Source organism: Rhinichthys klamathensis, unplaced genomic scaffold, assembly GCF_029890125.1.
Source record: "Rhinichthys klamathensis goyatoka isolate OS25496 unplaced genomic scaffold, OSU_Roscu_1.1 h1tg000114l_1, whole genome shotgun sequence".
NCBI lineage: Eukaryota > Metazoa > Chordata > Actinopteri > Cypriniformes > Leuciscidae > Rhinichthys > Rhinichthys klamathensis.
Window position 1 is genome coordinate 4,417,501 of NW_026606651.1, and position 23,959 is coordinate 4,441,459.

Consider the following 23,959-nt stretch of genomic DNA (forward strand, 5'->3'; position numbering starts at 1 on the left):
TATTAATTTATATAAACTCATGTCCAAACACAACTGAACAGACAAAAAGTTCAAGAAATACTGTTTCATTCAATACAATACTGTGCAGAATTGCTAACATGCTGCATATTACTGTATATGGCTTAACGAAAATGTGCATGTAGGAACAAACAAGGTCAATGTGTAGCTTTAGTTTGTGTACTCACTATGGGAGAGGACTACATTTCTGCTCTACTGTTCCGGGAGCACCTCTAGGGTCGTCCCGTGATATTTTACTAACAATCCATGAGTCATGCAGCAACTAGTGACCTAAAACACACCGTCAAAACCTCTTTCCTGAAATTACACAAACATTAAAAGATACATATATAGCCATCCGCTATCATACTCATAGAGGCCATACAATACTGTTGAAAAGTATGGGGTCAGATAGATTTAAATTTATTTATTATTTTTATTCAGCAAGAACGCATCATATCGGTCAAAAGTGAGAGTAAAGATATTTATAATAATAAAAAAATCTGTTCTTCTATTGAACTTTATATTTCTATTCAGTTCCCACACAAATACAAAGCAGCACAGCCATTTCAACATTAGTAAGAAATGTTTCTTGAGCAGCAAATCATCATATTAGAGTGATTTCTGAAGGATCACGTGACACTGAAGACTGGAGTAATGATGCTGAAAATACAGCTTTGATCACAGGAATAAATTATGTTTTACAATATTTTTAAATAGAAAACAGTTATTTTAAATTGTAAAAATATTTCACAATATTACTGATTTTACTGTATTTTTACTCGAAAAAACTCAGTCTTGGTGAGCAAAAGAGTCTTTTTTCAATAACATTCAAAAAACACATCAACCGCAAACTTTTGAACAGTCCACCTAAATAAAACCTCTCTATATAGACAGACATGTTCACGTCTGTGGGATGGGTGCCAAATTAAGGTGGTCCAATTTAATTTGAGAGTTTTGGGTGGATCAAGAAAGACCTGTCATGACTGACAGAGATGCATTTAGAGAAACAGAAGACCCAGCATGAGAGGATGAGCAAATGTACAAGTGAGTAAAAACAAGCCTAGACAGCTCGAGATTCCGAGCTAAAATATTCCAGGACTCCTTAGATCCTGTTTAACAGAATTTCAAGTGAACACACTGACTCATGCATGTGCGCTGACAGGAGTTGTAATCAGATTGTAAGGATTAATAATAATAATCAATACCAATTAAATCCAATTAAAGTCCCCATGAAATCAAAATGTAAGTATTTTTTTGCTTTTAGTATGAATATGTTAGCCTAAAGTAGCTACTTTGCTCCAAAACAATGACAAAAGTCGCATTTAGAAGAAATAAGAGTTCAAAACTTAGTCTCTCACTTCTGCCAATATGGATCAATGATTTTGAGGACATCACTCTGCACTTTAACTTCTCATCAGATTTTCTGTCCAATCAAATGCTCTCTAGAATCTGAAGCTCCGCCCCCTACAGTATAAATAGACCCTGAAGCTGCTGCTGAATTCACATTTACTATTTTCTACACAGTAAATGGCACACAGTGCGCTAAATAGGGGACAGGGAACGATTCAGACAGTGTTCCATCGGGGGGAATGAAGTCTGGTTTCACGTTAGTGTCACGCGAACCACCGCAGCTCCGGTCCAGAGACACGATACACAGAGCGGATCATGTGATTGAGTCGACACAGACCAGAAAACATTTCGGACCCGTTTGAATTCTGCACTGAATGTTGTAAGCGATCCGAAGGAGATTAAGAAGAGAAACGGTTAGACAGACTCGGCATTAGCACTGACGAGCAGAAGAGATAACACCAACATAAATTACACTATAAACTTCTCAAACACATGCATTCTGGAAGCATGATTATGTTCACTGTTTTGCTTTATTAACAGTTACATATTAAATCTAAAAGGTGAATCACTTACACTGTGGCTGCCAAAAGCTGTGAAATGCAACTTTACTGAGCTAAACGGCTCTGGCCGAGCTTTGAAACGCTATTGGCTATTTTAAAAAGGGGAGGAGCTGCTCGATATGTCCCGCCCTGTCCTCCTGTTTCAGTGGAAATTACGTCAACACGTTGAATAATGCTACGTGTTTCAAGGCACTTCAGTGGGCCTTTAAATTATAATAAATAATAATAAGCAGCATGAAACACTAGATGACGCAGGTCCTTAACTCATTTGATAGCAATCGCATCATCATCTATATAACGCAGCTGATTGGTTGCTGTTGCATCAGCGGCCAATGAGCTGCGGCTCAACATTCAAATACCGATAGTGTTGCCGTTAGCAGTCTGAAGCGGGCTTTCAGAAACCCTCCACCTACCCCAGCTCCACCTGTATAGATCTGCTACGGGGGTTAAATCATGCATGTTCATCAGCAGTACGTCTTACATGCTCACATGCTGTGAATGTATTGGCAGTAGCAAGTCTTGGTACTTGTTCTGCAGCAGCAGCAGCAGCGTAGCGGATCTATTTCACTAAGACCAAATACATTAAAGACCAGCGTCGGCCAATAGTGAGCCTACGTGTGACGTACAACCCAGAAGCGCTGCGCAGTTACACTACGTGAAATCTTGAGGCCCACAGAGAAGGAAATGTTGAATAAAGTCGTTATTTTTGTTTGTTTTTGCGCACAAAAAGTATTCTCGTCGCTTGATAAACTTAAGGTTGAGCCACTGTAGTCACTTGGACTATTTTAACGATGTCTTTAACGTTTCTGGGCCGGCAAGTTTCAATCCCTTACTGTACGTACACACCGCCGCCGATTTGAGCGTCAAAGAAGCTCTGGCTGCTCTGTCAAGGACGCTTGTCAAAAAGCACGGGGAAGCTCGTTGACGCTTTGGACGCTCTGACGTAGCAGGGAGAAGAGAAGTGTCACAACATGAAATGGAATAAACAGAAAAAACAAGCAATACATTGAAGAAACCATTTATAATGACACCATTTTTATAACCGTTTTGGTCACATTTGGTCGGGGGAAAAAATAATAATTAGCTATTATTATTATTATTTGCATTAGGCTATTATTTGCATTAGCAGCTATTCCAGCTATTTTACCCCATGCCTCGTTCTTTTGTAACTGGTCCCTGTAAGCAAACAACGTCATATCATATATGATAGGAAACCCAGCAACAGCGATTATCAGCTCTCCTCCATTTTCTCGGAACCAATGTTTTGGTAGGAACGAAAGTTCACATCGTATGTTTCTCCGGAATCAGCCAGAGTGAAGGACGTCTTTATTCTGATTGGTTGCTGGCGTTTTGCCGCTGCTTGCCGCTGAACCGCGTCATAGCTCATTACCATAAAGTTGAGCTTCTTTCAACTTTCTGATTGACGCTCAAAACGCCCAAATGCGACGCCGAGGGATTTGACGCTCCTTGCAGCTGAGAGAAGCCAGCTTCCATTGAAAATGAATGACTTCCGGCCGCTTTGGAAGCTCAAGTCGGCGGCGGTGTGAACGTACAGTCAGAAGCCTATGGAGGAGTGATCCAGCTCTCAGATTTAATCAAAAATATCTTAATTTGTGTTCCGAAGATGAACGAAAGTCTTAAGGGGTTGGAACAACATGAGGGAGAGTAATTACTGACAGAATTTTTATTTTGGGGTGAACTAACCCTTTAACATTGCTATATCCATTACCATTCCTATGCCAATCTCTCCGAGAGTTGTCATGACAAAAATCATTATAATAATAATAACAACTAAAAATAATAATTTGGGCCTCAAGGTCCAACCTTTCACAAAGAGAATCGCAACAGCGACTTTCCAAATAACTTTGAGCATGCCGTAAAAAAAAAATCATAAATGTTTTGGAACAGACTACACAATACCTTAAAACATTGTCTGATTAAGCGAGAACGAGAACGAGAAAGAGAGAGAGCAGAGTACACACACTCTTACATTATTGGAGTTTGACGTAGTTGTGCGTTTGCGCAGGGAAAAACGCTGCCGGCTTTGCTGAGACAGATTCCGAAGGGACTGTCGACCACGAGAAGCAAAACTTCTCAGCGGTGAGATGGCCCTGTCAAACCTTCCCACTCGTTCTTCGTCCTTCTCCTCTTCGTCTATTACTTCCTCGCGCTCCAGAGTGCCTGAAACCAACTCCACCGCCTCCTGTAATGAGCGACGCATGTTGCCCATCCAACCCGACACTTGTGTCTGCACCTCGGAGAGTTTCTCACCCAGGAACTGCATCTTCATTTACCCCAAATGGCAAAGTATGTTAGGAAAGTCTGGTATCTGGTGGTAACGCGACTCTTTCAGTGGGTTTTTGGTAATAAATCCCAGATGTGAGGTCTAGGGGGCGTTATAGCCAAAACACACTGGCATCTCTGTAGGCATCTTGACCTGTAAACCAAACTGGACCAGAGTTTATGCCGATCACAGAAAGCACTTCAGGTTGTCTATCAATCCTTGACGCTCTTCCGGCACTTTCCTCCACAGAGCACATGTAACGTGTCAATCCATTCTGCGGTCGATCTCCTGTGAAATCTTCCTGTTTGGATGCAGTAGAAATACAAATCAAGGAAAAAAAATCTTCAGACATCCAATGTTGAAGTCCAGTGAGCACTTGTTCTTGTGCACTTCTCCCAGATCCCAATGGAAAAACATAGCAGAACTCCGGCAAGCCCACCTCTTATACCTGTCCCGCTGCAGGTACGAACAGGTACCGGAAACAGGCACAGCCCTCAAATGAGTGACAACATCCCAGCTCGGAGAAACGGAGAGAAAGGGGGAAGGGATGAAAGCTGATCGAGGAAAATCACGTGTCACTGACTGTATTTGTAAATAATAAAATGTAGAAGGACACAGAGAGAGAGAAAACAGGGAAGAGTTTTATGTGGGAACCTTTCTGTACCTGTGAACATTGGGAGAGAAATGCTAAACCACAAAGCCCTTATGCAAACTACTGCTGAATCAGGTGCTTTGTACTTCACTGTGCATTAGTTTGACTATTTGCCATGACTAACAGGCTGTGTGTGTGTGTGTGTGTGTCTAATTTGAGCCATAGCTTGCGTGTGCATTAGACCAGCCTTTCTCAAACTTTTTTCAGTCAGGGCACCTTTCAAAAGTGCATAAAATCTCAAGGCACCCCAGTGTAAAATATAATTTAAAAACACTGCATAACCCAAATGTAAATGCAAATGTCCTGTTTATTTAGACAGAACAGTAATGAAAGGGGCATAATACGAACTGTAAATAATAATAACAATTTTATAGCACCTTTTGGTATATTGTGGTCAATAAAAAAAATTATTTGCTTATAATTAACATGACAATGTGTACAAAACTAAAGTGGGCTAAATTCACATTTATTTTTACGTTTCTGTCAGTCTGAGGTGTTGTTGCTATAACGCGTTGCTATGGGTTGACGCTGCGTCACTTGCGTCAAGTTGTGTGTGTCTTGCTTCGGTCTTGTGAGACGGATTTTTATGGTTAATTTTATATACCGTATTTTCCGCACTATAAGGCGCACTTAAAAGCCTTTAATTTTCTCAAAAAACGACAGTGCGCCTTATAATTCGGAGCGCCTTATACATGGATGGTGAACACACGTTCACCAAGACGGGGAGACAGCGCCAGGCGACTTACGCCACTATCTGGCAATGGATCGTGGATGCCTGGGCTGATATATCAGTCTTAACTGTGATCCGAGCTTTCACGAAGGCAGGAATAATCTCTTTATCCTGTTTTCGGTCGAAGTCCACAGTAGTTGATTGTCGAGTTCGCGCGCGCGATCAAACCTCCTCCGTGTGTTCAACATCTGGTTCGGATGAACTATCCATTTGAGCTGATATTCTCAGAACACCATACAGCACCGTCATCGGCTGACAGCTGACAGTCAGTCTCCACTGTTGCTTAGTTACCAATGATCGCGCGCGCGCACTCGACAATCGCCTACTGTGGACTTCGACCGAAAATAGGAAGAAAATACGGGTATGTGAGCAGCTGGCTGAATAAACATCATTTTTATTCATATCTTTCACATTTACTGCAGTCAGATTCACCGTGTTCACTCATATGGCTGTGCACTTGTAATGACACATTAAGGTTGTTAAGAGGCTAAAAGCAGGTTTAAAACTTGCCCCGTATAAGTCAACAGGGTGCAAAGTTTAAAAAGATAACACGTAGGCAACACCGTTTTTTTTCCGTATATATTTTCGTATATATATTTATCTAAAATGAATTTACAATTTTATTAATACGTTCATATGTTTAAAAAGAAGAAGAATGTATTTATGTAAATATATTTATATATGAAATGTCAGATTTTTTTTAGATTTTTTTTTTTTTTTAGCCTACGTAATTTTTTGGCCGCACCCCTGACACAGTCAGGGGGCACCCCAGTGTGCCGCGGCACCCACTTTGAGAAAGGCTGCATTAGACTATACCTGACACCAGCTGTCACACTGTGAGGAGAAGAAACTTTGTAGTAGCCATTTATAAGTATAAACTTAAACTGATTCACAACACACATATTGCTATATATATATATATATATACATATTGCTCTCTCTCTCTCTCTCTCTCTCTATATATATATATATATATATAGTTTTAGGTCAGTAAAACTGTTTTGAGTATTTTTAATCAGCAAGGATGCATCAAATTGATTTATAATGTTACAAAAGATTTCTATTTTTAAATAAATGCTGTTCTTTTGAAAAATATCATGGTTTCCACAAAAATATAAAGCAGCACGACAGCATCATCATCATATTAGAATGATTTCTGAAGGATCATGTGACTGAAGAAGACTGGAGTAATGATGCTGAAAATTCAGCTTTGCATTCACATTATTACATATACACAATACACACACACACACACACACACACACACACACACTACTGCAACTGACAACATTTAACCACCAAGCAACGGCAGAGGATTTCAGGACACCTAAAATAGTGTCACTTGTGATTTCATGGAAACTTGATCAGCGTGAATAATTGAAATAAGAACCAAATTCAAAATATGGGTAAGAATGTTTGTGAAACCTCATAAGTGCAAAAGCACCCGGTTGATTTAATCAATTGTGTTTTTTTAAGCTTTATTGACCCCCGGTGGATTAGAAAAGCACCTCAATCCAAGTATTCTTCAACAAAAACAACACTCACCAGTCACAACATCTATTCACACTACACTTCAGCATACTAAAGGATAGAGTCAAACAAACTACAACACAACATATCATGACTGAACACTGTTCAACAGAAGGGAAATTATAGACGTTTCCTCAGGCGAATGAAAACTAATCCAGAAACAGATCCACTTGACATTACAGAGAATCATATTTCATAACCATTTACTGCTGAACAGCTCAAACGGCTTCTTTAGAATTAGCCTACATTTGATTAAATCATTTCACAACAGCTTAAGAGGTGGAAAATTAAAATTATACTATAATCACAGTGAATTTCAAAGCAATTTGTTTTAATATTACCTATCAAGCACACATTCAGGTGGATGCTGATTTTTTTTTTAACTTATTCTTATTTTTTAAAGAACAGATTTATTAAAAGTTAACAAGAGTACATAAACCAAAGGAGGAGGAGGAGGAGCTGGTATGTCAAAAATTCCATACATGCACACATTTTCTATCCTTTGGTGTAAACCATAGCATGGACTCTCAGGCCCCGTTTAAACGAGAACGATTCCGGGTGAAAACGTAAAAATATTTTATCGGATGTGCCGTTTACACTGCAACGGCGTTTTGGGGACTAAGGCCCTGTTTACACGAAAACGATTCCGGGTGAAAACGTAATAATATTTTATCGGATGTGCCTTTCGTTTACACGGCGACGGCGTTTTTGGGGCTTAAAAACGCAAAAAAGTGAAACCACCCTCCAAAGTGGAAATCTTAAAAACGCTCCACCGTCGCGTTTCCGTCTAAACGGGTAAAAACGCAAATCTGCTCATGGTGGCTCTCGTCGCGTACGCATTTACGTCACAGGCATGCGCCAGTACAGGAAAATAACAACCAACATGTCGGATTATTTCCATACGTCGGACCTTCAAGTTGCCCTAGCAGCTCTGATAAACGTCCAAGAGTCTTTTCAATTTCGCGCTACTAGGGAGAGAAGTAGAAGGAAGGTTATACGCAGGCGCACGGACTTGTTGTTGTTGTGTGGCAGTGCTTCACATTGCCACCTAGCCGCCTGGAGTGCACACTACATCGCATTTCTAACACTTTTGCGTCTCCATATGCACGCAGATTTCCCCCCCATAACGCTCGTCTAAACGCAGAATAAAAAGTGAAAACGAAACGCCACTTTTGCGTTTTCTCTTCAGATCGTTTCCGTGTAAACATGGCCTTAAAAACACAAAAAAGTGAAACCACCCTCCAGAGTGGAAAATAAATCTCAAAAACGCTCCACCGTCGCGTTCCCGAACGGTAAAAACGCAAATCTGCTCACGGTGGCTCTCGTCGCGTACGCGTTTACGTCACATGTATGCGCCAGTACAGGGAAATAACAACCAACATGTCAGATTATTTCCATACGTCGGACCTTCAAAATGCCCTAGCAGCTCTGAAAAACATACAAGAGTCTTTTTAGCAGTTGTACAAAATATTCTAAGATATTGGTGTTGTTGTGTAGCTGTGCTTCACATTGCCACCTAGCCGCCTGGAGTGCATACTACTTCGAATTTCACACACTTTTGCGTCACCATATGCACGCTGATTTCCCAACCATAACGCTCGTCTAAACGCAGAATAAAAAGTGATAACGCAACGCCACTTTTGCGTTTTCTCTTCAGATCATTTCCGTGTAAACATAGCCTCAGTAAGACCCGAGTCGATGCACTAAAAACGGAAACGTTTTTCCTTTGCGTTTTTCACGTAGGCCTACAGACAACAACGTTTTCAAAGCGATCACAGATCTGCGAAAACAACTAAACTGCTGTCAGGCCAGGAGATGGCGATGTCACTTTGTAAAAAAAGAAACACTATGTGCCTATCAACACGTCACACATGCACATGACGTTCTCGTTTTCACAAATTCATGTTTTTGTAGTTTACACAGAGATGTTAACGATATCAGTTTCAAAAACTTGCACTTTGAAACCTGTTTTCAAAAGTTTGCATTTTCAGGCCCCCAAAATGCCATTGTCGTGTAAATAAACGACCAAAACACATCAAACGTGTTTTGTTTCTGTTTTTAGTTGAAAATGGCATTGTGTAAACGGCCTCTAAAGCTCATTTAGAGGCCAAAAAGTGACAACCAAAAAATTTGATAAAATAAAATATATGGCAAAAATATTTCAATCATTCTGCATCACTGCACATTTGCTATTTGTTTTTAAAAAATTTGGAGATTAAACATTAGGATTATTTTTGACATTTAAAAACACCCTTTACCTCTCTGCTTTGCATGTGAAAGGAATAAACGTCTAAACCTATAGGGCTTTGCAAATCATTTACATGAAGATCGGAGAAGAAGAAAATCCTCTGTCTGTTCCCATTTCACAGCAATCAAATGCAAGTTCAACTCTCTAAACCATAATCAGTGGTGCTTTCTAAACTCAGTTGTACTGTAGCTCATACTTTGTGCTTGATCAAATCCAGTGCATTCTGTCATCATTTACTCGGCCTCAAGTTGTTCCAAACCTGTATGAATTTCACACAAATAAGATATTTTGAAGAATGCTTGTAACCAAACGATAGCCATTGACATGCATAGTATGAAAAAACAAAACAAGTCAAGTATACAATTCAATCGCATTTCTGCCACTCAAGAACCAGGGGATATTTTGCATTTGAAGCAGACTAATAATAATAAACCAGCAGCAACAAACAGGCATACTCCATTTGAATTGAACATTAATGTTTCTGTGTACAAGAGAATAGCAACAAAATGGCTGTAAAACAACTATACTTCTTAGTGAATAATGGCAAGGAGCATATAAACACAATTAAAGATGGTCCCCCATGTCATGTAAACATCCTAATAATAATTATTCAATTTGATTTAACTTCATAAAAATGACTCAATCTATTATTATATTTGAATTGAACATTCTGTGTTGCAGTGCAGCAAGTGGCGGTAAAACAACTATATATCCTAGGGAATAGACATCCTAACAATAATTTAATCAGGATTAATTGTGCAAGAATCAGTCATAACATATTAGTGTACATGTAATCAAAGGCAATGTCTGTATAATCTGTTGCGCAAATGCAAAAAGTTAAGGTACACTTTGACAGTCGATAGGTGTTCTTTGAAAATTCCACAGGCCTGACTCAAAGACAAGCGTTGTGTAAGAATAAACACATCTATACCCCCCCCCCCCCCCCCCCACACACACACACAAAACCATCTACTGCGGTGACATCACTCTATGCCGTCATAAAACACCACTGGGAAACTCCAACATGACAATCAATGGAAACCAAGGCCCTGCCCTGAAGACACTGGTCAACCCAAGAGGAACAGCAGCAGAACACGGCTTCTTGCCCTGCCGGATTATGTTTGCTGCTGTCACTAATAAAATCGTGAAATTCTCTGTATGTAATATTGAAAACAAGAACTTTTTGGCTTTGCGTGCCATTGTGTTCTGTTATTAAGACACAATGCAAAGTTGTGCAAATCCAGGAGCTATCTTTTCGTCTGGAGCGCTAGTCCATTTTAACACCTTGATAACTTCCAAGCAAACACACAAACATCCACTGAGCAAGTGGCATAAATGTGTCTTTATATTATGCCATCATACTGAAGTACATTTTTGAGGATTCATGCACCCGTAACCAAGACTGAGTTGAATACTAATGCTAACAGATAAGATCTCCTCTCCACAACAGGAAAAAGTTTATCCTACATTGAACTACTGAAAGCCAAAAGGGACAAAATTAAGTTTACCAGCACCAGCTCAGACTAAAGTTAGTGGGGCCTATTTAGTTTTTGTTCTATTCAAATGTAAACATTTTCTTCATAAAAATGAATTGATGTAATTTTTCAAAATGTATTAGTAAAACAAATACTTCTGAACTCTGATTGCATCAGCCGTGTTTGAAATGCAGATCAACACTGCGAATGCATATTCTATACATTGCTTTTTTAGACTAATGGACTAAATGACTCTGATTATTATTAATAATTTAAACAACACTTAAAAAAGGTTGCTGCCTTAAAATACAATCAACTTGGATGTTAAAGTCATTTCAACTTAAATCACATTAAACGGACTTAAAAAATGTGTATAAAAACAGTTTATAACAACTTATTGATCATATCAAAGTTTTTAATAAAGTTTTAATATTTTTGTATTACATTATTTTATATTATATTAAGATGTGTCTTGGATCACAATTACTATTAATAATAATAATAATAAATGTGAAGATTTAGACTTTTTCAACTTTTATATTTTATACTTTATATTACATTATTTTATATTAGAAAATGTATTGTTTAATATAATTTTTTATTATATATTTTCTATATTATATAAATTATATTAAGTATAATACTCTTATAACTAAATGTAAATATTTTGACAATGTTTTTTTTTTTACTTTTATGCCTTGGAATTTTAACATCTGGAAAATTGGTGCATTTTATAATATTGATCTTGGCACCATTAGACAAAAGCAATAAGTTATGCATTACAGTGATTATGGTTATGGGAGTTTAGACAGGGAGTTTTTTTTTACCTCAAAAGAACACCATTTTACATGAGATAAAATCCATGTAATGTAAAGTCCCTTATTAAAACATATATCACAATATTAATAAATAAACAATATTCCGAAATGTAATGAACTCCACTGGCCTCACCTCATCAGATTGTGTTTGTGGCTCCAGCAGATGCTCTGGTTTGGACTCAGATACAGGTGTGTGTTTACAGGGAGAGTTCTGTGGACTGGAAGCTTCAGGCTCAGATCCCGTCAGCTCCTCCACACTTCCCCGTTCTCCACACGGCTCTTGGGATCCAGGATCATCGGACTTTGGTTCTGGCTGGAGGTTCCGCTCAGGTTCTCTGGATGGAGACGGCGTTGAGGAACGTCTCGCTCCGGTTCCCCATCTTCGTGGTTTGACTGAGAAGTCGTCGTAAAGCACTTCGCTGAGTTGAGGAGAGGCCGAGGAGACGAGAGTCTGAGACGCATCAAACGATATTAGATCCAAACTCGTAGGAACTTCCTCTCGAAGAATCTCCACTGATTTACACCTCTCTATCTCCTCTTTCTTCAGTCTCTCTTTCTCTCTCTCTCTTTCCTGCGTCAGTCTTTCTTCTTCCATTCTTTTTCTTTCCTCAATTTCTCTCTTTTTTTTAATTCTCTCCATCTCTCGTTCTTTTCTCAGTCTTTCCTCTTCTTTCTGTCTCTCCATCTCCTGGAGTGTTCGTCTCTCTTCTTCCATTTCTTTTTCTTTCCTTATTCTCTCCATTTCTCGTTCTTTTCTCAGTCTTTCCTCTTCTTTCTGTCTCTCCATCTCCTGGAGTCTTCGTCTCTCTTCTTCCATTTCTTTTTCTTTCCTTTTTCTCTCCATTTCTCGTTCTTTTCTCCGTTTTTCCTCTTCTTTCTGTCTCTCCATCTCCTGGAGTCTTCGTCTCTCTTCTTCCATTTCTTTTTCTTTCCTTATTCTCTCCATTTCTCGTTCTTTTCTCAATTTTTCTTCTTCTTTCTGTCTCTCCATCTCCTTAAGTCTTCGGCTCTCTTCTTCCATTTCTTTTTCTTTCCTTATTCTCTCCATTTCTCGTTCTTTTCTCAGTTTTTCTTCTTCTTTCTGTCTCTCCATCTCCTGAACTCTTCGTCTCTCTTCTTCCATTTCTCTCTCTTTCTTTAACCGCTCTTCTTTTTCTCGTTCCTGTCTCAGTCTTTCCTCTTCTTTCTGTCTCTTCATCTCCTGAATTCTTCTCCTCTCTTCTTCCATTTCTTTTTCTTTCCTTATTCTCTCAATTTCTTGCTCTTTTCTAATTCTTTCTTCCTCTTTCTGTCTCTCCATCTCCTGAATTCTTCGTCTCTCTTCTTCCTTTTCTTTTTCTTTTTTCAGTCTCTCTTTTTCTTGTTCTTGTCTTAATCTTTCCTCCTCTTTCAGTCTCTCCTCTTCCATTTCTCTCTCTTTCTTTAACCGCTCTTCTTTTTCTCTTTCCTGTCTCAGTCTTTCCTCTTCTTTCTGTCTCTCAATCTCCTGAATTCTTCGTCTCTCTTGTGCCATCTCTTTTTCTTTTTTTAGTCTCTCTTTTTCTCGTTCTTGTCTCAACCTTTCCTCCTCTTTCCGTCTCTCTTCTTCCATTTCTTTTTCTTTCCTTATTCTCTCCATCTCTCGTTCTTTTCTCAGTCTTTCCTCTTCTTTCTGTCTCTCAATCTCCTGAATTCTTCCTCTCTCTTGTGCCATCTCTTTTTCTTTTTTTAGTCTCTCTTTTTCTCGTTCTTGTCTCAACCTTTCCTCCTCTTTCCGTCTCTCTTCTTCCATATTTTTTTCTTTCCTTATTCTCTCCATCTCTCGTTCTTTTCTCAGTCTTTCCTCTTCTTTCTGTCTCTCCATCTCCTGAATTCTTCGCTTCTCTTCTTCCATCTCTTTTTCTTTTTTCAGTCTCTCTTTTTCTCTTTCTTGTCTCAATCTTTCCTCCTCTTTCAGTCTCTCTTCTTCCATTTCTTTTTCTTTCTTTATTCTCTCAATTTCTCGCTCTTGCCTCAATCTTTCCTCCTCTTTCAGCCTCTCTTTCTCCATTTCTTTTTCTTTCCTTATTCTCTCCATTTCTCGTTCTTTTCTCAGTTTTTCTTCTTCTTTCTGTCTCTCCATCTCCTGGAGTCTTCTCCTTTCTTCTTCCATTTCTCTTTCTTTCTTTACTTTCTCCTGTCTCAGTCGTTCCTCCTCTCTCTGTCTCTCTTTTTCTTCTTCAGTCCTCCTTTTCTCCTCTTCAATCTGCCTCTCTCTTTCTAATCTCTCCTGCTCTTGTTGTCTCTCCCTCTCCTTTTCGGCCTGCCTCCTCCTCTCCTCCTCTTTTCTTTCGTCTTCAATTTTTCTCTTCCATTCTTCCTCTTGCTTTCTCCTTTCTTCCATCTGCCTTTGCTTCTCCTCTTGTTGTTTTCTCTCTTCCTCTCGCTGTCTCTCGATTTCTTTTGCCTTCCTCTCCTCCTCCAAACGTCTTCCCCTTTCGTGCTGCTGCTGTCGTTCTTTCTCTAACTGCTCATCTTTTCGCTGTTTTTCTTCCTCTTCCTTTTGCTTTTTCTCCGCATCTATGCTCATCCTAACCCTTTGGTAAACAGGAACAGCGACATAGTTCTCCTTGTCCTCTTCAACTTCATCGTCTTCCTCTTCTTCTGCGTTCTCCACACTAGCAGCAGAGTTCTTGATTTCTGATGTATTTTGTGGTTTGTCAACAGGAACCTTCTCTGTTTCTCTTTCAGATGATCTCTCATTCGTCTTCTCATATGGTGGACTGCAAATAGAAGAGTTTGGAAATATGTTACAGCTTTAAAGGTGAGGACAACATAAGGCCAGAAACATACATACTTGACATTCCTGCCAACATTTTCATTGCCCACACCACAAAATAATGATCCATTTTTATCTTTAGCTATGCATTCACTGATAAAAGTGATTCTGTGGTGAAGTAAATACTAGAGAAAAAACAAATGTAATTTTTACCTGAATAAGTTAGTTCAGGCAAGAATTTAAAAAACAAAGTAAATTCTATAATAATACTTAATTTAAGCTTGTAGATTGTACATTATAAAATTAAGTAAAACCTACTCAACTTTCTGATACTGGTGTTCCCATAATGCAGTGGGGCATGAAAATTAATAAGGTTGCATGTTCACTGTTTCCAGTATTTATCATGTTTTATGTTTTATCAAATTGCTTTTGTAGTTAGGTTTAGTAACTTGCTGTTTTGTGACATCTGGAGTTTATTTTAAGTTTAACTCAAAATGACAAATTCATACTGAAAAATTAACGAATGTTACCGTTATTGTGTATTTTGTACCAAGTATTAAGGTCTCTGCATGTGTTCAGCTGGGTACCACATTACTTCTATATGTTGTCTACACAATATATACTGTATTTACTGAGATGTACTAAGAAAAGCATACACGTTAAAAGCATGGCTTCACTGTCTTGGGTAAAATGTATTTCAAACTAAACTTCAACTAAGTAAAAATTACTCAACAAACTTTAACTGGCCAATTTAGTTGGCCAAAAACGTGCAAAAGAAAAATTACTTATGGTTGTTTCCAGTGTAGGAATTTATATATTTATTATTAAATGTTATTTTTTCTTCACAAAATATTTGTCAAAAAAGTTGGAACAAGTGGGAAATTTCACAGCTAGATTATTCATAAACAGCATAAATTCATAAACACACTTTTGCAGTTAAACGATAAAATATTATAGATTGTAATATTACAGTTAAAATATTACAGATTGGTTTATAGTTTTTTTAACACATTATGTTAGTCAGCTAGCTAGATAACAACGTGGAAAACATCAGTAAACATCACAGAAAACCAAACGTTTGAGTTTGCAAAAGAGCTGCATGATTGTGGATAAATTGTCTATCACTTTTTTTGTGTTGCTTAGAATAGAGATGCAATTCTAAAGAAAATTTTTTATTTTAGTGATTTACAAAACCTAAATGTTAGTGTCACGTTTAGGTCTTGGATCTGTTTGTTTCTCGTTGTTTCCTATTCCTTTTGTTCTGTTTTCCCGCTGTTCATAGTAACTATGGATTTTAATTTGTCATTTGCACCTGTTCTATTTTTCCCTTAATTATACTCCCTGTGTTTATAAGCCCTTAGTTTCCTTTGTTCAGTGTTCGATCTCATTTATGTTAACGTTGCATGTGGAACTGTATTCCTGGGATCTCCTGCTATATTGCATTAAAGAGTTTTCTGTTATATCCGTATCGTCGTGCGCTTCATCGCAGCCATCCAATCCGTGACAGTTAGGCTACTAAATAAAATATCATGTAATTTACTAGCGGTTCTGATAAAATGTCCTTTGCTTCAGACTGTTTAAATATGTAAACAAAAAGTAGGAAGTATGTGAAACAAAATATGGAAATATTAATGGAAAAATTTAAATTGACATTCGAAACACTAGGCTACTGGTTTACATACAAGTACAAATATGATAATTACAAAAAAAAAAATTATACACATACCAATCATATGTGTATATGCGTATACACGTACACGCGCAATCACGTACACATACTAGCGTAGAGCGAAATATATAACATCTTGATTGGTTGTATCATTGTAAAATCCTACTGTATCACCGCCTATATGACTCTGTTTAATGCAACTTTAAGGCATAAAGATATTAAGATAACATTGTGACCTTCTGTAAAGCTGCTTTGAAACAATGTGTATTGTGAAAAGCACTATATAAGTAAATCTGACTTGATGATTAATCATGCTTTAGTATGCAAGACATAAAATTTGATGAGCAAGATCAATTGACAGTTCAAGTATTAGTTCAATCAACTGAGCCTTGCTATCTGTTAATGTCCACGCATAGAGAATGTGTTGTGCTTAGGAAACACAGGTATTATTGTGAAATACTTATTGAGGGTCAAAAGGAGAATGCAGGCTTCACTAACCTTTTAGGAGCACCAGTGGACGGCAAGCTCAGATTCTGTATTCTCTGTTTAATGTCAATAGATATTTCAGCAGGTGTGACGTCTCTTTTGTTGAAGGTGTCCCTGTGCTGAGATATTGCAGATCGATCGAAGAGGAGGCTGATCCGTCTTTTAATGCTGCATCCCGCCTCTTCGCTCTCCACCGGAGACTTGGACTCAGACACTGCTGAAGGAGAAAGTGGTGGCTCCTCTTTCTCCGGCTTGCTGCTTTCAGCATCTCTCCCCACAGTATCGGGCTGAGACGGTGACTGGAACTTGGAGGTCAGATCCGCGGAGAGACGGTTTCGAGCTGGCCAGCATCGTGAAGGCACTTTGACGTCTGGATCAGTGTCGCCGGCTGCTCCTTGTTCCTTCTGGTTGAGGATCTTTTGATTTTCCCGAGAACCCAAGGATTTTGCTCTGCTCCTGGGGTGAACGTTCTTCACATCTTCAGCGGTTACATCAAGCTTTGAGTTTGGACCAGTTGTGTCGGGACTCTTAGTAGGTTCTGGTTTAGGCTTAGCCTGTAAGTCAGGTTTTGGGCTGAGCGGGACGGGTTTAGGAGCTGCACTTTGATCAGACCCATTTACAGTGCCATTTGAGTCTGATGTTTCCAGACCACCAGCATGAGTGGTATTCAGAAATGTTTCAGAAGAGGCGGCTCGATGGAGCTGTCTGGTGAAGTTGGTTTTGGGGGCCCGGATCGGGCGGACGGTTGCATTCCTTTGCAGGGAAAATGGTTTGGCTGTGAGGAGGGGTTTCGGGTTCAACGCTGGCTTCTCTGTGTCTCCTGGGACTGAAACTGAAGGTTTGTCTGGGTTAATGAGCGGTTGGCCCATTTCCCTTGTGGTCGCCTCCACCCATGCAGCCATGGCTACACACTGCACCTGGATGGGGAAACAAGAGAAACACCTCTGTGGGATCTCAGTGGTATAAATACACTTCTTTCGGATGTTACTATAAACACGCTTGGAAGAGCGTGTTCGAAAATGGGTGAACCAATGGTTCAACGGCCCATTCATAAAGAGAGCCTTTAGGTGTGTTCGACATCAAAGTATTAGAGAGCACACACTCCATGTTCTTTCGAATCATCTGCGCATCGCTGCTTCAAGTTGAACACACCTATTTACTTAATTCCTGAGCGAATCAGTCGTTTGAACTAATCAAATTAATAAATGTTTCAATGACATTCTCATTTAGACATTTACCGCCACCTACCAGCAGTTTTAGTTTCTTATTTAGAGTATCATTTCATTAAAATAATAATTTCATATTTTGGGGATAGTTTGTCCAAAACAAAAATTCAAGTTATTTACATTTACTCACCCTTGTGTCGTTTCACACCTGTATGACTTTCTTTCTTTTGCGTAACATAAACGAAGATATTTTGAAGAATGTCGGGATGCACAATGTATCGGCCACCATATCGGTATCGAACACCGATATATGTTCATTTTTAAAGTTATCAATATCGGCCCAATAAGAAAATTTGGCCAATATATTAAAGCTGATAAATAATGGATTATTTCCTTCACCTGCACACTGTTGTGATGGTTTTAATTTGCTTGAAATATGATTGGAATCACTTAAAAAATGGAAAATACAGTTAAGTGCAACATGTGCAGTGTCAAGTCTGTCATATAGGCTACATCAAATTATAATGAGAACATTATAACTGTATGCTTGGGACGTGTCTTTCAATGGTGAGACTTTTGCTTTTGTAATCAGGCTCTCAAAAATTATATAAAAATTCGGATTTAGATTTATCGGCCAATATATCGGCTTTCAAATATAAAAAATATCGGTTATCGGTATCGGCCAAAATGTTAATATCGGTGCATCCCTAATGTTGGTAACCAAACTATTTTGGTCTGTAAATATATCGAAATACCAATTCAGAAAAAAAATCATGGCCATTGTAGCCTAAAATTGTATGTGTAGTAAATTCGGTAACGCTTCCTTTTACAGTCCTGTTACTCATACTTACTATGTACTTATTATAGTAATTATAATTACTGGGTAATAACTAGGTACTAACCCTGAACCTACCCCTAAACCTACCCCTAACCCATGTACTTACCTTATATTAGCCAGTACTTTCTAGGTAAGTACACTGTAAGTACACGTAAGTACTGTACTGTAAAAGGAAGCGTTACCGTAAATTCTATGTTGAATCAAATAAATTATTTATTTATTTCTAAAGCTACTTTTTGTAATGTCTATTTGATGCTTTTCTAATTTAACACAATAATGACTTTAAATTATATTTTGGCGGTAATTTCTCAGTCAAATTTGATGTGCGATTAATTTGCTTTTAATTAGATTAATTAATCGGCACATCATGTAAATAATTAGATTATAATATTCATATATACACTCACCGGCCACTTTATTAGGTACACCTGTCCAACTGCTCGTTAACACTTAATTTCTAAGCAGCCAATCACATGGCGGCAACTCAGTGCATTTAGGCATGTAGACATGGTCAAGACAATCTCCTGCAGTTCAAACCGAGCATCAGTATGGGGAAGAAAGTTGATTTGAGTGACTTTGAACGTGGCATGATTGTTGGTGCCAGAAGGGCTGGTCTGAGTATTTCAGAAACTGCTAATCTACTGGGATTTTCACGCACAACCATCTCTAGGGTTTACAGAGAATGGTCCGAAAAAGAAAAAACATCCAGTGAGCGGCAGTTCTGTGGGCGGAAATGCCTTGTTGATGCCAGAGGTCAGAGGAGAATGGCCAGACTGGTTCGAGCTGATAGAAGGGCAACAGTGACTGAAATAACCACTCGTTACAACCGAGGTATGCAGCAAAGCATTTGTGAAGCCACAACACGCACAACCTTGAGGCGGATGGGCTACAACAGCAGAAGACTCCACCGGGTACCACTCATCTCCACTACAAATAGGAAAAAGAGGCTACAATTTGCAAGAGCTCACCAAAATTGAACAGTTGAAGACTGGAAAAATGTTGCCTGGTCTGATGAGTCTCGATTTCTGTTGAGACATTCAGATGTTAGAGTCAGAATTTGGCGTAAACAGAATGAGAACATGGAACCATCATGCCTTGTTACCACTGTGCAGGCTGGTGGTGGTGGTGTAATGGTGTGGGGGATGTTTTCCTGGCACAGTTTAGGCCCCTTAGTGCCAATTGGGCATCGTTTAAATGCCACGGCCTACCTGAGCATTGTTTCTGACCATGTCCATCCCTTTATGGCCACCATGTACCCATCCTCTGATGGCTACTTCCACCATGTCACAAAGCTCTAATCATTTCAAATTGGTTTCTTGAACATGACAATGAGTTCACTGTACTAAAATGGCCTCCACAGTCACCAGATCTCAACCCAATAGAGCATCTTTGGGATGTGGTGGAACGGGAGATTCGCATCATGGATGTGCAGCCGACAAATCTGCGGCAACTGTGTGATGCCATCATGTCAATATGGACCAAACTCCCTGAGGAATGCTTCCAGCACCTTGTTGAATCTATGCCACGAAGAATTGAGGCAGTTCTGAAGGCAAAAGGGGGTCCAACCCGTTACTAGCATGGGGTACCTAATAAAGTGGCCGGTGAGTGTATGTGTGTGTTAATTTACATGAGAAGCAAATTTGGATGATATATTAAGATTTTAGATGATATAATTGACAACATGTATGTCAAGCGCTATATAAATGTAATGAATTATTATTATTATTATTAAGTGATATACATGTTGCTTGCAAAATTATTTATTTTAGTCACATGGCTACTTTTGAATCACTGTCAAATGGAGAAAGATGCTTCCAGATGATGTAGTTGCAACATCTACAAGCACAGGTCTATGGGGCCATGCTAACCAGATCAACTGTTGATCTTTAGTAGTATTAAATTAGACCATAAAGCATACATGGATGAACACTTTTGGTGGACTATTTTAGGACACACTAAATTATTTACTTGAAGATTTTAGGTAATATGATTGTAATTACAAAATCTGTAGGTTAAATGTCAGCCATATATAAGTTTTCTGTTCCTGTGTTTGGCCTTTTTCAAATTAGGTGACATTGCATTTATGTTTCTCCCTAAAGCTTCTTCCCACACATTGTGTTGTTCACTTTAGTGGCTAGCTAAAAAAAGAGAGAAGAAATCCCAGAACTATGAGGAAACATCTGAGCATCAATATCAATGCAGTAAAAGTGAGATAAGGAAAGAGTTATGTAATGCCCATGCAAGTGGTCGAAGGTTTTTGGGATTGTTTAATCAATGTGCACTCTGGAAAATTGCTGTTCTGATTTAGTAAGTAAATAAATAGTCACTTAGTCGACACTTTTATGCGTCATTCAGCATTTTCGCTTTCAGTATGAACAAAAGAATAGCTTGTTCTGGAAACTTGTCACATAGCACCTGTTAGGACTTTAGTTGGAACTTGGAAGATGTGCTTTAGCCACCGCAATGGTTTGCCTGGTTAGTTATACCAGTTTGTCAGTATCGGTGGATGCCATAACAACCTCATATAAGGAAAAACCTTGTTCATAAGATCTTCTTAGTATTTAAACAGAATACATGCTCGCTTAAGATAAAATGTATTTACTTGAGAAGCAAAATCGTGTAAGATTATAAGATGTTTTCAGAGAATATATCTACTGTTTATATTTCTCACCCCATTTTGGCGAAGCATAAAACCTCGTTATAGATTTATGCTTAAAATAAGAAAAACTATTTGCTAATAGGATAAAAATATATATTATAAATACATTTCATTCACAATATTAAATAAGAAAAATATTAAAAATACTATTAATCAAAATAATTTAATTCAAGATATAGCCTATTCTCAAAAAAAAAAAAAAAAAAAAAAAAAAATTGCTATATGTTAAACAAGACAAAATGTTGATTAAGAAAATTCGTTTTTACAGTGTATATAGGAGAAAAATCTTTTTTTTCACCAGCGACACACCAGTAAAGCAAAGATGACAGCAAGCAGGTTGTGTATTTCTGTTGCTGCGTGCTATGCATGCTAACAGAGATCTGAATAAATGAATGAACACTTCAGCAGCCATAAACTTATGAAATCAGTGCACTCTGGGAAAGACACAAAGGCCAATCCAGTTGGTTTAGCTCTGTGAGGCCATGTTACTCTGGTTGGGCTAGATTTTTAAGTTTTCCCATCCAACTAGAGTTACTCAAACAAGGAGCGACTAGACGTTTCTCTGCAGGCTATTTATCACACACCCTGCGTGACCCACAACAAATGACCAGTATCACTCGTGCCTGATGTTTGACTCTGAAATCATATCAAATGCCATCCACATGGAAAAATTTCTCAATTGCAACAAGCTGCAATAGCCTGAAGTGAACTGGAGCAATCTGAATGTTGACATTTCGAAACCGTTGCCTATGTTCTCTTATCATTGTGCAAAACTCACAGTGCTAAACAAGTGGTTAGAGCATGGCTTGTTGTGAGTGTTTAGGACAAAATCCCTACTCAGACTGTAAAGTTAGGCAAAGATGAGTTCTTTCTGACTTCCATAAAAAAAAAAAAAAAAAATTAAAAAAAATCCTTTCCTCTAAATCCTCGCTTGCCTGGCTTATGCTACTCCGAGCTATGTCTGAACTTTGTATTTTGAGCACTTCTTGCATTGTTTTTGCCTCTTCACGATGACTGGTTTAGTCCTAAGTTGTAAGTCGCTTTGGATAAAAGCGTCTGCTAAATGACTAAATGTAAATGTAAATGTACTTCCAATGGCCACAAGCAACAGAAAATCCTTCAAACGAAAACATTGAAACATTATACACAGGTGGAAAAAAAATTCTGGCTTGACATAAATCTGTCTTCGTTGAACAAACCGGTCCAACAGCAAGCCAGTATTGTCAGATGAGATAGCTGGAGAAAATATGTTATACTCAGAATATATTGTAATGCTAATGGCTGACAGATGTTTTGTCAGCAGCACAACCGGGTTATCAGACAATTCCTTATCGGTATTGGAGTTGCCACTTTGCAAGATGTTTAGAATTATAGCTGCTAAGAAACATGTTCAGCTCATGGAGACACTTTAAATAAATTAGATTATTAAAATGCATACAAGTCGTTCTCCGCTTATTGAGATCCAATCATTTTGACACTCTAATAAAATGAAGACCTGGTGGTCAAAGGACAGAGTTAATTAATGTTCAAAGTAAGTAGGTTCACAGCATATCCAGTTTACACTCACCAGGAACATATGCAAATTATTATGCACAGATTTGCATGCTGAGCTTATTACATCCCAATGGACAGTCCAGAGAGGAGCTTTCTTTTTTTCGTCAGTCAGGTTAAATATTAGTTATTTACCTGCATTTCTGTCATGCTTGGCTGAATTTAAAATATGTACACTTCAAAATAACTTTTATTGAACATTTTACACTTTTCTAATAACCAACGACATTATCATTATTGAATGAATTAAATGTACATTTAAATATAAATGGCATTAAACTTTCATTTATGTTTTCATATAAGCATTAATGTAGCTAAATGAGCTCTTGGTGGTCTATATAAAGTCATTGACTTATTATTAATGATTTTACATAGGCCTATATTATAAAATAAAAATAAAAGCTTATATAACAGGGGCACAGTAATCTACACCTGTTGGTAATAAGTAACTTATTAATATGTGTCTCTTACAATGAACCATCTGTCTTTGAACCCTGTATAATTTCCAGCGGTGGAAAATATAGCCTACACAATTTTTTTGCAGTTTATACAGAATAATTAACAAAATAAATATAACGGCTGAAATAAGTATAACCTACCATTTATTTACATTGGAGACAGAATGAAAGTTATCATTTAGCATATTAAATCCGCAAATAAACAAGTTAAAACAATGTCCATTTACCTGTAGAGTGATAGAAATTATTCCATAAGATTGTACATATATATATTCCAAGCTCAAATACACGTCTGCGTGCTTTAGGGTTATAGGTGTGCGTGTGCAGTTCAAACTTTAAAGAAAGGAGGGCGGGTTGCAAATTTACGAATCCTACTGCGACTGCTTATCTCATGAATATTAATTTGACGTCCCTTGGTAACCTTCCGGGAGAGTCACTCACGCAAACTAATTAATATTCATAAGCAAGACTTCGGCAGAGCTTGATTCGTTTATTGGATAACTGCGTTGCCTTTCGGCCAATCAGCTGAGCAAACGGCAATTGCGTAATTAATATTCATGAGCCAGGCCGGTAATGACGTTTCCTGTCATCAGCACTCGCAGCTGCGGTCTCGAGGTGTTGCTCGCGGCCACTCCTCTTATAAACGTGCTTCTTCAACCGGAAAAACCAGTAGAGTTGAATGGAAGAAAGACACGGGGTGTGTAGAAAACACTGTATAAGGTGGGAGACACAAATATAGGAACATATT

At 38.3% G+C, this 23,959-nt stretch overlaps 1 protein-coding gene across 1 annotated transcript in view; it reads right to left on the reverse strand.

The window, feature by feature from the left end:
• Positions 1 to 23,549, reverse strand: part of tnks1bp1 (tankyrase 1 binding protein 1) — a 33,824-nt gene extending 10,275 nt beyond the window's left edge. Inside the window, exons 1-4 of the mRNA XM_056254855.1 lie at positions 23,439 to 23,549; positions 16,552 to 17,456; positions 13,207 to 14,388; positions 11,781 to 13,104 (exon numbers count right to left, since the gene is read on the reverse strand). Coding sequence (XP_056110830.1) covers positions 11,781 to 13,104; positions 13,207 to 14,388; positions 16,552 to 17,441 — 3,396 coding nt within the window. The 5' untranslated portion in view covers positions 17,442 to 17,456; positions 23,439 to 23,549. The remainder of the gene's footprint in view (positions 1 to 11,780; positions 13,105 to 13,206; positions 14,389 to 16,551; positions 17,457 to 23,438) is intronic.
• Between the last annotated feature and the right edge of the window lie 410 nt (positions 23,550 to 23,959).